Genomic DNA, 17,882 nt, shown 5'->3' with positions numbered 1-17,882 from the left:
GAAAGACAGGAGCAAAGACAGGTTTCAATGACTGTTGTAACACTTGGCTGACTTCAGCATTACAACAGCATTGCCCAAATGTTTAGATTGGCTTAACCTGGACTGTAAACAATAGCATTGCAAACAAGTGTCCAGAGAAAGCTTGTAGCCTTGACTTATTGACCAAAAGGAAATCATTAGTTGGTTCATAAGAGGTGCCCTTAGGCTGTATAGCTATTTGTAAAGATTTCATTTTAATATATTGGTCACAGTTGTTACAATACATGCAACCTGGACCATGACATAATCTTGGGCCAAAGTTATAAAGGAATCTTATGCATGCATTTTATGAAAGAATATGCATTATTTTATTATTACAGTACATACCATTGCAAGATTTTTATTTTAACATACAGCATAAAGTATACAGAAAAGATAATGCAATTCTCACCATCAAAAAATTGATCTAAAGACAAAATAATTCTCCACTGGTCATCATAACCTTCTTAAAAATCAGATGAGGATTGATCCAAAATACAAAACTCAACCAACAGAAAATAATATATTCCCTAGTCATTATCATGATTAAAACAGCACGTGATTGATTGAATTTTGACTGGGATCACCATCTAAATCCTTTATTTCAATAGAAGTGACTTAATGGTTACTATAAAATAACTGGTACGTTAGATTTTAGGCCCTTGCAAATCATAAGAACATAAGAAAGTTTACAATCGAGAGGAGGCCATTCGATTCATAGTGCTTGTTTGGTGTCCATTAATAACTATGTGGTCCAAGGATCCTATCCAGTCAGATTTTAAATGTTCCCAAATTTTCAGCTTCTACCACATCGCTGGGGAGTTTGTTCCAGATTGTGACGACTCTCTGAGTAAACAAGCGTCTCCCGTTTTCTGTCTTGAATGCCTTGAAGCCCAATTTCCACTTGTGTCCCCAGGTGCGTGTGTCCCTGCTGATCTGGAAAAGCTCCTCTGGTTTGATGTGGTTGATGCCTTTCATGATTTTGAAGACTTGTATCAAGTCCCCACGTAGTCTCCTCTGTTCCAGGGTGAGAAGGTTCAGTTCCTCAGTCTCTCAGTAGGACATTCCCTTCAGACCTGGAATAAGTCTGGTTGCTCTCCTCTGAACTGCCTCTAGAGCAGCGATATCTTTCTTGAAGTGTGGAGCCCAGAACTGCCCACAGTATCCAGATGAGCTCTAACTAGTGCATTGTACAGTCTGAACATTACTGTCCTTGTTCTCAATTCTACACTTTTGACAATATACCCTAACATCCTGTTTGTCTTTTTTATTGTTTCCCTGCATTGTTTGGATGGAGAAAGTGAGGAGTCCACATAGACTCCTAGGTCTCTCATACGTTACTTGATCTAGTTCTATTCCTCCCATAGTGTAATTATAGGGCACATTTTTGTTACCTGCATGTAATACCTTGCATTTGTCCACATTGAAGTCCCTTTGAATAGCCTGTGCTGCTAACTATCCCAGAGTCCAGATCATTAATATAGATTAGAAAAAGCACAGGCCCTAGTACTGATCCCTGTGGAACTCCACTAACAACCTCACTCCAGTTAGAAGCAACTCCTATAATCGACACCCTCTGTTTCCTATACATCAACCAGTTCATAATCCATCTACTTAGATAATCCTGAATACCTACAGCTTGCAATCTGAGGATCAGTCGTTGGTGTAGAACCTTATCCACCGAGTATTTTTAGAACAGTATTGTGAAAGCTTGAAAACAGCATAGTTTTCAATAGTGATGACTGCATTTTCATTTTTACATACATATTTAATAAAGTATTCAGATTCATGTCAAATGGTTGCTTCGACACATAGGCCATTTTGAAAACAAAGACAAGGTCCAAGGCCTGAATAAGTTCTAAGTCAGTGACAGAATAATTGGTTTTACTTTTTGCCTTAAATTAATATTACTTTACTTCATAAGCACTGTCAAAACTATTTGATTTGAGAGATTTTGAGATCTTAAGATTAAAATCATAATGAAGTGTGCTTCATATACTCCAAATACCAAATCTTATCAGTGGGCCATTATTGCTTGTTGAGACACTGACGTCATAATTATAATTATATGTTTTCACAAGGCACTATGTTAAAACTGTTTTGCCCACATGTTTGTTCAGTTTCAATCTGTGTTGCATGTTTTCTGATGTAAGCCCGATGTAATATTAATCGTACTGCTGCAAAGCCATACGATTTCCTTGGTGAGGAGCTGCTCTTTTCCAGGTCTACGTTTAGATTATAAAAGTAGATTATTGGTTTCATTGGATTAAAATAGGAAACATGCTTCTATGCAATTAGATGCACAACACTATGATTGGAATTTAGTAGAAGACCAGGCTCATGGCAGCATTACAAGCCAATCACAACACAGGAAAGGAGTGATGTCACTTCTACTCTGCTTCCAACAAGCAGCTCAGCAGATAGATTTTCAGTATTCGTCTCAAATTAATTCAAGATCTTGCTTCCAAATTTGAAACCCGTAAATAAATCAAAACGTCTGTCGGTTTTATACAAAAATGGTGCACATGAATTGATTTTACAATTCGATTAACATTAGATTTATAGCCATAGCTTTTCACAATATTATTTTTTCTCTAAAATTCCATATATTAAATGTGCATTTTAAAGAACGTATTTTTTTCATATGGTTACCCAAAAATGCTATGCATTAAAAGAAACAGAAAAAATTATTATCATAAATTAGAAGATTTGCATTTTACATTCTGCTGAAATATTGAGACTATGAGAAGATAAACAGAGCATTGTGTCAATGACTTCAACATTGTAGCACTCCCAATCTAACTCTAGATGGGAAAGGTACACAAATACATTTCAAATTCTGACAAGGGGAATAAAACAGCTCATATAAAGTATTAATATGTTTTTGACCACGTTATCTAGGCTGGTGATCTCATAGCTGACATGTTATTGCTTATCTTGAATTTACTCATCTCCAGGGAGTCTTGATTAAATTACACTCTTATTACATAATGTTTGGAGTCTTATTTTTAATTGTACCGAGTAAACATGTAAATGTATGGGTTTTTTTCCCAAGTTCTCGTATGAGAGACTGAGATTAACCACCAACACCTAGCAATAATAAACAGGAATATGCACAATTTCAAAGCGCAAACTTGAAAATCAGTTCTCATGAAAACTGAAATTGTCCTTTCAGACATTTTCAGAAAAGGCTTTTAAATGAAGGTTAAGTTATTACTTTGCTATATTACAATATTAAATTATGATGGTTAAAATGCTAGCATTTCCCTTGTGTTGTACTGTGACAGCGGCAAAGAAACACCTTCCATGTCTGCAGGCAAAAGATCAAATTCAGGAAGAAGGTGTCTCCTTGAAGTGAGTAATCATTTTAAGGACACATACTCATTCGGTGTGCTAAAAATCCATCTATTATAAGATGATCCTGGGCAGATGAGAGTACAGCTGGTGCTCAAGAATACAATCTTACAGGCTCTCTTTCTAACAACATGAGGCATGGGGGTGACGGTCCCGAGCAAAGCAGAGCCGTGCGGGGAAGTCGAGGTTTTAACGCTGTAGCGTGTTTAGCTATGGATCATTACAAGCTTTCAATGGCAAGGGTGACTGTTTGGACTATAATTGATTCAAATCATAATCACAGAAACATACATGAAGTGTAAGCGTGTAGTTACAGATCAATTTTAAAAGGTAAAAAAAAAAAAAAAAAAAGTTTTTAGATTAACAGGATGTGGATGAATTCTGCTCAGACAAAAACAGACCAGAATAGATTACAAAACGCACCAAACAAAAAATACAAAAATATCTACAAATATCTGGTCTGCCATCATAGTGACATCTCCTCCTAAAATACAAAAAAACGCAGCAATACTAAATCAAATATAAATGGCTTACAACATTTTCCTATCTTGGACAGCAATACTAAGAGACCTGTGCAATGATGCCTGTTTTATTTGTAAATTTAACATTACAGATGTCAGAACATTCACTTCCAATTGACTATGGTAATCACACAGAACCAATGTGGAGTAGTGGCCAGGGCTCTGGAATCTGAAGTGGACAATAGTAGGTTCAATCCTTGCTAAGAAATGTTATAAATAGCTGAAGAAAATCATAACAAATGTGCTCTAAATTGCTATCCTAGTGAAGAAGTATTTTACATACAATTTGTGTACAATTCATATTATTAACTATTGTTCCGTAATCCACACACACGTTTGGAAGGTTTCATTAGATATGAACTGAAAGCAGACATTTCCTAAGGTGTTTCAATTGATATTTTTCCACACTTCGTAGCTGCAGTGCCAGTGTTTTCAGGTTTTACCTTGAACCCAGTTCTAACTCATATACTCTAGAGGCACCTACCATTTGCAGCCCACCCCGACTGCAACCAAATCAATCTGGCAATTAACTTCTTCAGTCCCACGAGATCTGAGGCATCACTCATGGCTTTCACAGTTCTGCTTGCACATTCATAGTTAAAGGGGGGGCATCTCTTCTTCCCATTTTAACCCGTAACCTCCCCTAGCAGGTGTTAGGCATTCTACAGTATTTTGAAAACAACTGAAAAATTCACCATATTGCCACCATGTAGGATAAAGGAAAATGTTTAATTCTCCCTGAACATGTGAACACACATAAATAAGGCTGAGTTACAGACTTTATCAGAGGTCTGAAATATGTAATCGGTTTAATAAAACTCAGAGAATAAATTAAACTTTGGGAAGATATTAGTTACTGTAGAAACACGGTATAGCAACATGACTAATTGCAACAAATTCAAGCAATCAAGGAGAAAATGCTTCCCACCCATCATGGGCCTCTGGGGAGAAGACAATATTAAATTTTAATGCAAATGTAAGTCTTTAGATAGACCTATCCGTTGAAAACATAAATTAAACTGACATGCATGTGAATTTGTAGGTCAAAGCACTGCTTTAACCTTTGGTGGCCTTTTTGTGTACTGACATAAATCAATTCCAATGGAAAAGTAAACACTTCTGTATTTGTCAGGTAATTCTTCTGAGCTGCTAACAGCATGTTGCGCACAATAAGCTTACTGGTGCAGACGGCTTGAAATTAGTAATGTCTTTGCAATTAATTCTGCTACTGTCAAAGGAGTAAGCAGCAATTCTTCTTCGATACAGCCTTTGCATTAAAGCGATGCAGCATGTAATGATTATGCGTCAGATTTAAGAATCAAGCTATATCAATTCATCTAAAGCTACCTTTATTATCATCTAAAATAACCTTTCTATCAGATTCAACCCAGGAAATGCTGACACCATGAAACAGTAAAAACTCATAATCTGAAAATCAAATAAAAAGCAATTTCAACCTGTGTTTTGTAAAATATAAAAATGCAGTAGAGTTCTGATTCCTGGTAAATGAGACCATAATGGAAACAATGTGCTCTCTGGTATAATTAAGTAAGATTTTTCAGTACTGTTTCAAAGGCACTTCATTTCCAAAGAGCCTCTGTAACTATATGAACTATTGACACAAACAGTGTGAGAAAACATTGAAAAAAATTATGCTCTATGTATATTTCAAAATAAAAACCTCCCAGTGGTTACATTAAACAAAATAGTGCAGTGCCAACACCAATGTGTTACTATCAGGAGTTTAACAAAAAGGTAGCGAATGTACAATCTGATATAACCAATTCACAATCCCTACCCACTGTATATACAGGCAACCCAAGAGATTTAAAGATTAAACATTGGCTCTAAATATTAGAGATTATTATTTTACAAAATGGAGAAGTTTATAGCATTTTTGTTTTGTAAAGATGTAAAATATGTAAATGCATTGGTGCCATAAAAGCTTAGACACGAATGAAACAGCAAAGCATAACCCAAACTTTAGCACTCTTCTAAAATGTAGTGCTGAATTGGTCTTTAACTCTTAATGTATACAAATTAAGTGATCAGGTTATTAAAAATATCTTAAAATCAATATTGTCGGTGAACATGAATATAATTTGTTATGACTATTGATTTTTCTAAATATTTCCATATGATGAGCACATGTCTGAAGAAGCCTTTTCTTGGGCAATGCACAGATCAATTATGTTTGAACTTTCTTTTTGTAATAATTTCCTAGTATAACTATATGGATCAGCAGATTTGTAATGCCTTCTAAACAAAATATATATATTTTTAAGTACATTATAAAGAAATTATACTAGGTTTTTTTGATAAGCATTTCAATTTTATTTTTTATTTTTTATGCATCAATTTCAGACATCAATTTTCAGACTTTGTAGCTTTCAAAATAGCGAAATGGAAATTATTACAATACGTTAATGACTGACAGCTCACACACCTTTCACAACATTCACACAGTGCTCTTATCTTGTTTCCCTGTGTATGCTGCTCCACTGTTGACAGACTAATTGGGCCACTCTCATCATTTCCCCTTTCTCAAGGTTCATATCTGAACTGTGACCTTTTTGTGCAAACATCTCGCTGAGAAAGAATAAGCTTGCAAACCTGATGGTATCCATGGATCCGAGGAAGGCTTCTCCTTGGTGTTGACTTGCTCCCAATCAAGGTCGTCATCTTTAGCTTGGCTATATCCACAGGTAACATACGAGTTCTCAAAGTTACAGTCACCTGTAAGGAAACGAGAAGAATACATTAAGCCACTTCAGAAATCTGATTATGAACCGAGCTACTGAAGAAGGAGGTCAATACTGGGAGGGCTGTGAGAATGCAATGTAATAACAATAATACAGCAGTCTACCCCAAATTCAAATTCAAGCTGTTTTATTATAAAAGACTAGAAAAGCTTGATCACCATGTGTGAACAGACTAAACTCCATCATTGTAAAGTGTTTTCAGCTGCACTAGCAACCATGAATTAAGTTCCCTATCAGCCAGCAGTTTGTAGCAGTTGCTCTTTGTGCTTTATTGTGGAACCTCTATAATCTCTTAGATTTCCCATTTTACAAGTAAAACTACACCAAGGGTAGACATTGCAAGAGCTGTGGTGAGCCACTAAAAAGTCTTTCATTTTTATTATTATTTTTTTAATCCTTAGAATCTTAGCATCATTTCCTTTCTAGGAGAATAATATGCATCTTTAATATTATATGAAATCTGAAGCTTCCCAAAGCAGGTGTGCAAAAGTCTACAGTGTAGATTCTCACAATTCATATTTTTTTAAAGCACAATGCAAGGAGCAATGTGTAACACACTGTACGTCTGTAACAGCTTTGAAATCCTTCAAATTGTGAGAAATATTCCAGAATATTTTTGCTTACATTAAATTCATGGAATCATTTTGGATATCAATACATACTTTTTTGTCTTAAAATGTTTTTAAATAAATCCTGCGTTTACCCCCCAAAAAAGAAAAACATACAGCAGTAATGCAGTGGAATTAAACAACTTCCTACAAAATAAGGCAGAGGTATATTTAGATGCACTATACACATTGTCACATTGTCAGATTTTATATGAAATAATTCCAACAGGCATGTAATTTAAGCATTTATATATGCATGTGGAAAATCTGTCATCACCTATAACACACTGACATTTAAGATTTCTGAGTTGTGTTCTTTTATTTTGACAGAATTGTAATTTATTTCTACAACGACATTCTTGTACAAATTATAACTTCCAGCCATCATAGCATGTACAATTATGTTAACAAAGCAGTTGTCAATTTTAATGTTCAGAGAAAAGAAAGGAAACTTATTAAGATGCATTTAGCCAAAGGTTTAAAAATCTCAGTTGGAATATAATACTCATTCTTTTCTCTTTTTTTTGTGCTTACTTCAACTCTTAACATTTTAGATAAATCTTTGCTTTTCATTTTGGTAATGTGTACAGTTATGCAAGTATGGGTCCAATGTTTACACTGTAACCAACATGGAGGAGAATACGTGCATTTTAAATCTGCCCAGGGAGTAGGTTATGAGTAAATATAAGCTCTTTATTGGATCATTTTATATAATTGAATATATTGATGTGGATAGGAACAGATACACACTTTGTGTGGTGGTAATTTTGTTCTTAAATTACTACTCATTAATGCTTACCATGATCTTTAAATGGTTTAAGTTAAACGACTGTTCACTTATGTCATTCTTAACAATGAAGTTCATTTTCATGTGCTTACCATCAATTCTTCATAATAAGTGAGACTGTACAGCCAGAAACCAAAAGATTGGAATTGGGATTTAAAAAATTCCACAAACGCAATCTATTATTTTCACCCTTTTTGTTAAAACATTGCATAAACTGAATTGTATCTAAATGATCTTTTATCAACATAATGTTATGTTGTATGAAGGGTGGTGGTTTCCCCAAGAGACAGGCAGCTTTGTTGGCTGCATAGAAGGAAGGATGATGATGCCAAAGACTCTTAGTAAATCGGCAGAGGTTGAAGCATTTTCATTTGAATTCGGAACTTGTTTGGTTAATATGAATAAAGCATGTGTGCCTGCTGTGTCAACTACATTTTAATTCCTTACATATTTGAACCTTTGTTTGAGAGTTAGAGAGAGTAATCTTTCAATCTGAAGAAAACAACCTGATTCACAGAAAATGCCCCACATTACGGTGTGTATGCCTTCAGAAAAACACACACAAACTGCCTTTCATAGAAACTCAGCTATAGTACAATCAAAGCTAGTCAAGCGTTGCTGGAAGCAATATGTGAAGGGATGACCAGCTTGTATTGTTTATGGGAAGGTTATTATGAGTTCACACTAAAGTGCATTGGTCAAAAAAGTTATTGGGGAAAAAAGAAAATGAGTGGCTCTGAAACCCTAACCTTAAACAATAAAACCTTGCTTTCTGCTCAAATAGAATTCAGCTTCACAGGCATCACAAAGACACTAAACACCAGTTATCTGAAAACCTCATAAAAGACTCATGAATTTAATCTACAGTGTCTGCTTTTCATGATTATGCTAGTAAACTACTACTATTCTCTAAGCTGCTTTTTAGATTTAAGAAAGATTAATAATCAGCTTGCTTTTTATTGGTTCAGAACTAAGCTATGTCTTTGAGGAATCATTTCAGTGACTTTAATACAAACTGGAATCAAACAAAAAAATTAAAATCTATTTCCTATGCACTTCAGATAAAATGTGGCCAAACGTGAGCAGTTCAAGCTAGTTATTTAATAATTCCAATTTTATTTAATGTATCAACCCTGTCACCTTAATTAAAATGGAAAAAAAAATCCATTAATACAAAAGACACAGCTAAACATTATTAATATACTAACTACAGTTTATTTCAACTACCCGATTATACACCACTTGCTGAGGCTTCACTCGTTTCATCATGTGTGTAGCTTTCTTCCTAGCCTTTAATGATCCATCTGATTTTACAGAATGTACAGGCCTTTGACAAATTGGATAAAGTAGCTTTTATTCCCTTTTGATATTAAAATCAATGGCATCAGGAATGAAAGTGTTTCACTCTGAGCCTCAGAGTCAAGAGAGACTTGCCAGCATAGAGATATCTCTTTTATTCATTAGTGTCGTGGGTTCACTGTGGTTCTTATCCTTTACTGATAGAATCAATTTGCTGTAACTTGTGTGCTTCTATTAAATATAAGCTGAACATAATGGCTAAGGGAGAAGTATTCTGACTACACCAGCTATGCTTCCCTGCTAATTGGAAATTGCTGTGTTATGTCCATTTCAATAATTAGTGAGCAATACATTTTAAATACCATATTTAAACCATTGTAAAAGCCAACTAGATTTTGCCATTCTTGAAGCCAAGTGTTTGATTATATTTTAACAATGGAAAAAATAAGAGTTGATTTCATGTATTATCTTTTTAATCTTTAGGTTTCAGATTTTCCCCTCTGATGTATAAATAGTACCAGTCCCCATAATAGAAACTGGTTCTGTTGGCTTATCTTAGAGGGTCTATAAAGGATTAAAGACCACTTGATTTTATTATTTTTTGCTAATATTGGAGTACTTTTCTCTTTGACCTTATCCTTCTGTGAATGAAAATAAAAGGCAAATATCTGAAATACAGCCATAAGGTCTACTTTGGTGGGTCACAATTGTGTATTTATTGCTGAATTATATGATTATTTGCAGTGCATAGGAAAATACAAAAACATATGACCTGCTCAGTCGTGGGTATAATAGGCGCTCCCTGCTGCTGATCTTCTAACTTATTCAAGTATTTTTTTTTAACATCAACTAATTGACAATGGGATTAATTAAATCAAATCAATTAAATAAGGCTTGTCAAAATGGAGCAGAAGGGATAGATGGTTAAAGCAGTTGGAAAACCCTAGACTGGAATTACTTTCTTTACAGGATTCATGTGGGATATGTGTGCGCCAGAGCATCAAAATAACAAAAGGCATAGTCAATCATGTATATTTCAGATCGGTTTACAGTTAAGTTACAGTGGTAGCAGGGTGAATATCTGCTCCCAGTCTGGAACCACATGGTGTGTTTTAAAACAGGATAACATGTTTTACAATTTAAATGTGCTTTTTCTTGAAACATCATTTTTTTAATGAACTCATCTTCCACATTGACTACAGGAATCCTCATCCCTCCAGTTAAAAGATTAGTGAACCAGGCTCTTGGAATGTACAGAACAAGGCATTCCCTTAAGACAGCTTGACACTGAACAGGCCCCTTTTGTTGACAGATATTTAGTTTGTGTTATTTGCTTTGACACAGCAGCATGCTACGATATGTCAATAAATCTCACGAGTATCAACGGCATCAGGCAGTTTTCGTTTCATACAGAACACAAAGCATCACAGATTTAATAAATGTATAATAGAAACATTAGAAATTACCAGACATTACAATCTGCAGAAAGAATTATGGAATTCAATGAACTACATAAAACCTACCATATTTTAAAAACTCGTTACACATTTTATTCTCAGTATACGTGTGGGGTGTTTCAGGAGACGTGTTCTGTGTAAGTAATGGCAAACCTTTCTAACTTGAGGCTGCATTCAGATGCTCATACATACAGCTAAGTTGCCCTGGGTAGGGGTTCTGCTAAAAAATATATAATACACACATATGCATATAAACACAACTCAAATCAGTGATTATCAACATGCTTAATAACCGCTTTCTACATATATACATTTTTGAAAAGACATGTATTATGTCAACAGCTGTCTCCAGGAACAGATTCGCTTGTGATGATTTACTGGTTTTCTTGTTTGTTTGTCACACATCTATTTGGCTTATAGGCATCACAGTCAAGAAAGAGCAACAGTAAAGATTAGGAGATTAAGTTGACTAACTTCCTTATTTCTTCTGAAACGCTGCATAGCTAACCACATCTCTGTGTTTTATGGACATTCTTATTTCCAGTTTTAAGTTTTATGTAAATACACCAACATTTACTTCTGTTTATAACCTAAAATTAGATCTAATTAAAAAAAATACATGTTTTTTAATGGGTTGTAAAAAGGATTACCATGCTCTAGTTAAGTAATTATTGATGAATTTTTCCAATCTTTAAATGCCATGTTGCAATTTCTGCCTTTGCTCTAAAATTAAAAAGTTATGTACCCCACTGTATTACTGTAAATTACAAATTAAATCTCACTCAAATTTGTCACAAGATATATTTTGTAAACGGTTTAGTTTGTTACATTATATATATATATTACACAGCATATATTTTTTTCTTATGCCATTTAGTCACTAACAGAGATCAATAGAACTCCACATATCAGAACCAATTTAAATCTAAAGATTTTACACACTTTAAAGGACTTTCACTATTGCACTTGCTGAAAGAGTAAACTTAACACAGAAGACACTGCCCGTTTTGCGTGTGTGTATATATTTAAACAGTGTGTACTTGTGTATGAATGCGTGTACACAATTTAAAGAAAATGCAGAAATATAGCAAGATAATACATACAGCAGGAGCTTTTGAGTATGAACCCTTTTAAGACAAATTGTTTTAATCATCACACTGCAAGGTCATCCCCTGACAAATTGAATGTGGTTAAAAAACAAAACAAAAAAGCACTTATGCTGAAAAACTATAAACTATTGAGCAGTTGGGAAAGTGAAGACATGCTAAGCAAATTAAAGAGTATGATGAGACAAAGTTACACACATTAGTGGAAACCCACCATCTTATTTTTTTTTCCTGTAGAAAAAAATATTTAAAGTATATACTACGAAATTACAGTTATGCAGGAAATGTCGATGTATGGATTGGAAAGAGATTACAAATTACTAGTGGGAAATGCTATGTATGTATGTATTTAAACAAGTACATGAGGATGTTAAAAAATACATCTTATTTTGGTATCGCTAATTTAATTTCAAGTGGGATCAACTTTGTTTGTTCTTACAATTTATATATTTTTAGCTTAAACTTGATTACTTTCGATGCATGAACAATCCTATGGAATAATTTATGACGCTATGGATTCATTTTTTTTTCTTTTCCATAATTTATACAAACACACACAAAGACCTAAAAGAGAATGTTGTCGATGAGCAATGAGAACTTCTTTGTCTGATATGTGTAGGTTACTAATGCCCAATAGGGATTGTCATGCCCCCAAACACATTCAAGGCAGGTTAAATCCATTAGCTTTTCATATTTTCCTAATTGTGCCCTGCTGAAATTTGATTAGATTCTCATTTACAACCCAAAAGTGCTCTTCCCTGCCACACAGTTTAGGTCCTTCAGTTCATGCTTAACTCTTTAGTTGCACTGCTCTGCTCTATTGCTTTTATAAAGGATGTTCTGCACTGTCTTTTTAATGCTGTATTTCACAATAATAATCACCTGTTATTTTTACCAGCATGTTTTACTGGAAGCACATGTCCTTAACAGGCAATAAGAGGTCCTTCCTGTCTTTGGTAAAGACAGCTTAATATTGAAATATTAAGATAGCATGGGACATCTGCAATGTGGAGGACATGAACTTATCAAGACAAACTGTTAGGAAATTAAATGTCCAGAGATGAAAGATTCCTGGCATTGATTAAATGTTAAAGACAGAAAGTTTCACTGATGCTATAGATAATTGCTATGCACATGTGTGTAGATTGTGTTAGATTTTTTCCTCTCATAATAATTGCAATTAGGCTTACACCATTGGAATCCATTGACTGTGTGCTGGTGTTAATGAATGCACAAAAAGAGTGTGCTTTGGACCATGTGCCTTAGTTCTGTAACTGCAGTTCTTGATCATTCGCTTGTCTTTATGGCTTAAATACATAGTGATACTGGACGTCTACACTGTGAATTTGTACTTTCTTTTACCTGGAAATGCCACCATCTCTGCAAATTGCAAATCCCTTGACACATCTAGGAGAAACAAAATACAGTACTTACGCTTTCAATTTGCTTTTCACAAAATGTGATTCAAACGCACACCAGGGTGGTAATATATTCATCAGGCAAAATGAACATTAAATAGCCTAAAATCATCCTCATGGTATTTCTGAACCAACATTATAGGGGGTCTTAAACAAAAGTATAGCTTTTAGAAGTTTTTATAAAAGTGATTTGAAACAAGGTCAAGGTTTTAAACACATTTCCACCCCAAATTGTTTGTGAATGAAAAAGCATACACATGCTCAAATGAAAAAAATACAATCAAAAATAAAATCCATCCTACTTGTAATTTATTAAAATGCAGTCAAGGATTAATTCTGCCTCTCAGATCCAGGCCACATCCACTTACTAAGCCCAAGCTGGGTAATTTGCTGTTCTACATCCCTGCCTGGGCTTATCCTAATTTACACATGACTCTCCTGTGAAGCACTATGAACGTGATACTTATCCTAACATTTTGGGTACTTTAGCAGCAGCCAGGCTCAAAAGGAGGCAGTCATGGGGGGAAAAATAATAGATTTTCATTGTATTGGTTTTGTCTTTTTAATTGCTTAGTCATTGCATTGTCCTCAGACTGAAAATGTGTTACTTAAAAACAATCAGCTCACATCCTTAACACCACTAACAGATTTTTCAGTAACAGGCAATTCAGCAAAAATCATAGTCCTAGTACCTTTTCCCCCCTCTGCCAATTCAGCTATTAACAGCCTCCTTACACCTTTTATCTCCTCCAGCTTAAAAACCACAAGTGTACTTTTTGCTCACCCGTCCTCTATGGCTGTGCTCATTTTAATGAACATCTTGTCTTCTCGTGTCCCAGAAGACAGAAACCACAAAGCAATCTCAGGTAATTTAAAACCAATGTCTGATATCTCCCTCAACCGCTGTCTATTTGAGCCTGAAATCCTGCTGTTAAACCCATTTGGGACTGATGAGCCATTTCAGTCAAACCTTATTTCACTTATTTATCACAAGCCCCTGGTAGGAAGGCTTTGCTGTGGATTGCTTGTATATACTGTCTGTTTTAGGCTTTGAACTTTAGAAAGGATTTAAACAGTCAATCTCATTATCATTATGAATCTCAGCATGCATCGCACCCATTGATTTGGGGAAATAAGTCTGAAGTTAGATTTCCGTGGGTAATCTTTTTCATTTGCTCAATGGCTTTTCTACCTAGTCATCCACGTGCATGCACCTCCAACAGATAACACTGTAAAAAAAAATAGCAGGAGGATGCCGTCTATTGGGATATTTATTTTTTAATTTAATTCTCTGCATTACTAAAGGGACAAGGACGTCTACATATTTAAACAAGCGCAGCATAGTTCATGTAACTCAGTATTTTGAGTGAAGAAGGGGTCACACTGTCACAAACATTTCTAAAAGGGTAGCAAGACCTGTTATCAGCTTTACATCATCTTGGAATTAATTAGAAATGTATTCCAATGGAACTCAATTTAAGGCTTCTTCATATAGTATATTCCTCATATAGCTTTTTTACAATGTGTATATATACTGCTCTGGGTTTCCGCAGCTTAATCAGGTGCTCCGCCTGGCCAAAAACCAGCACTAGTGTGGTATAGGAATTCTACTCTGTGGTAGATCTAGCCGGGGGTAATCCTACCTACCCTGTGGTATTTGTACTTAATCAAATTTGTTCCATTTTAGTGGAAAATGTGTCTAAATATATATTGTATACTGCGCATATAAAGTATGAACTCGTTTCTGTAGTTTGATTTATATTATAGTTCTGATGATTTAATTGATGATAAATTTTATTGGTATTTATTACTAATGTTGATAATGTTGTTTCGATTGAGTTATGATACTGTGTATTCATATTTAAAATAACTATTGTTAATTGAGAAAATTAAGATTTAAATCCCGAATTGTTATCCATATTTCTATTTCAAAGTTCCTTTAATAAGACCTTAAAATATTTTTTTTAGTAATCCAATAAGACAATATTAAAAGTACTTTTAATTGTGGGGTAAGTACAAATACAATTCTAGCAAAAGTACCCCTGTGTAGATTTACCACATAGATACTATCGCACACCGGCTGGCCAAACAAACATCAGGGGAAAAACCTTTTAAACACAAGCACCCTTGCTCTTGCTCCATCCCCCACTCATTCGCTACTGCTATGGTATCAGTAAAAGTACAGAATCAAACAAATAGAAATACCTAAGAAGCATCAAGATAAAATAATGGACGCCAAAATCATTTAAATATTAATTAGAATATTCAGGAACTCATGAGTTCATCATTTTGCTATCAATAACATAAAAAAAACGAAATGCATTAAGCCTAATAAATCGGACCAGACGATAATAATGGACCATTGACTGGGAAGCCAGATATAATTAATCATAATATGCTCATATTGAGTCTCACATGCACAGTCAAAAATGTAATCACCTTAAAAACTAAATGGCTCGCTCAATAATAGTTCCTTATAACAGTGTTCTTGACCAAAGCCAGTTTTTAAGTATAAAGTGAATGATTCTACTGACAGAACATTCCACAGCAATGTACAAAGTTCAAGAATATAAATGAAGAAAGTGCATTGCATGAATTCAGATATTTGTCCAATGTATCAAAGCGATGTGTTGCTAATGATACTCCACTGCAACAAATGCAAGGTATAAAGATTTATAGATTAGGCTATGGTTTTATCACTATCCTCAAATCATTAATTAAGATGTATGGATCAAAGTGCCATTTTTAACACTAAGCTGAAATCATTAATGAGAAAACAAGAGACCTCCAGCTAGGTTTGCTGATATATTCCATCCCTTCAAACCCCAGGGCTGCTGGGCTAAATAAAGCTGTACCAGAAAAAATAACCCTCAGTTAAAGAACAAGTGGTGTGGTGCTAACCAAAGGCTTGGCGGGATTACGAGCTGGATCCTCAATCCTCGCTGACTGTGCCTCCAGATGCAGATCTAAACAAGGCCTCTGCTGCAAGCCTGTTGCTTTGGGTCGACAGAATATAATTATTTGCCCTCTAAGAAAAACACTAAAAACATCCTTTGGAAAATAACAGCATAAATAAGGTTTGGCTTCTAAATATATTTTAGAAATTTGGTTACTACTAAAATGAAGAATTGATGTAGAAGATAAGGAATGCCCGATTATGTAAACAGCTGAAATAAATAAATAAAATAACAATGACAGGACGCATTTACCACTAAAACAAATATTTAAAACAATTCAGAAATTGATGCATTTTCACCCTAAGACTCTGCTTACCTTTGTGATAATGGCCAGAATTATCAAACATTGGAAATCACTCTCTACATTCAGTTCATCACTTTATTTCTCTTTGTTGCAAATCTGTAATTAATTCCTCAAGTGGAATAATCTAGGAATAATCATAGGCGTTAATGTAGAAGTGGAAGTCCCTTTTTTAATACTACAGGGGCACATCAATGTACATCTGAACAGCCCATGTTGGTTTAGTTTGGACCCGTGCTCTTAAATGGAGATTAAAACTCAACATCGGGAAGAGGACAAACCCCAATCTTGCATCACTCTTGCTTAAAACCTTACAAACATCCCTCTGCCTTAACACCAACTTGAAACCCGATTACCTACCACATTACTTTTTGTTCAGAACAATGAAGTTAAGAGAAAAGTTTATTAGATGGTTTTAGGAACACTATTTTGCACTATTTGCTAGAAATGTATTTCTTGGGGAAATTTTTTCTTAAGGACTAAAATTACTCTAACAAAAGACTCACCTTTAAAATTCAGTTTTGTCTTTGACTGATTCTGACACATAATTGCATTATCAGTCCGGTCAGGGAGCAGGGAGCTAATCTGCCTACTTTGATAACTTTCAATTAACTCACTACTTATTTTTCACTGAATTAAAGGGTGTCAGTCTCAAAACTACAACATCAGTTAGGCAAGTCAGGAGAGAGATCCAGCTTTCCAATAAGCTGTTGCATTACTACAAATGTGTGACCATTTGCATTTTCTAAATATTGATTTTTGCAGGAGTCTTAACCCGTCATAGTGGTGCTATTAGTGTTCAGCAGCTTCAAAATGAATTATAAGCTATTTAGCTTTCATAATTAATAGGTTTAAATCCCCCACATACGAGAAATACCTTTTCTTTATAGAACTGGGGTTCAAGTGTGGTTCAAATGTCTGCAACTAAACAAGGCTAAGCCTACATGTTATAAAGGAGAAAAAGACTATTCATATTTTGCCACATGAACAAGCAAATGAGTGTCTTGCCAACCATCATATAAAATATGTGAGAAGTAAAGAACATGTGGGTTATTATATGTCACTTCTGCCGTCTGCTCTAATCCAGTCAAACCTTACTGTAGTACGATGAATGTGACATTTAATATGTTCTCTACAAGACAAACAAAGACCTCTTAGAAATACTTTGTTTTGCTCATGTGTAAATCATTCAAACCTAGACTTCAAACTGTGAGCCTAACCAAAATGGGATCTCAAAAAAACATAAGGAATTATATTTATGTTTGGGCTCCTAGGCATAGGACCTACAAAGACG

At 34.7% G+C, this 17,882-nt stretch overlaps 1 protein-coding gene across 7 annotated transcripts in view; it reads right to left on the bottom strand.

Moving 5' to 3' along the window:
- LOC136764593 (receptor-type tyrosine-protein phosphatase mu) overlaps window positions 1-17,882 on the bottom strand; it is a 224,168-nt gene that overhangs the window by 164,096 nt on the left and 42,190 nt on the right. For all 7 annotated transcript variants that reach the window (XM_066718779.1, XM_066718788.1, XM_066718797.1 and 4 more), the window contains exon 2: window positions 6,507-6,629. In XM_066718779.1, coding sequence (XP_066574876.1) covers window positions 6,507-6,629 — 123 coding nt within the window. The remainder of the gene's footprint in view (window positions 1-6,506; window positions 6,630-17,882) is intronic.

Source organism: Amia ocellicauda, chromosome 2 (genome assembly GCF_036373705.1).
Source record: "Amia ocellicauda isolate fAmiCal2 chromosome 2, fAmiCal2.hap1, whole genome shotgun sequence".
Classification (NCBI taxonomy): domain Eukaryota; kingdom Metazoa; phylum Chordata; class Actinopteri; order Amiiformes; family Amiidae; genus Amia; species Amia ocellicauda.
This window is presented reverse-complemented; position numbering and strand designations above follow the sequence as displayed.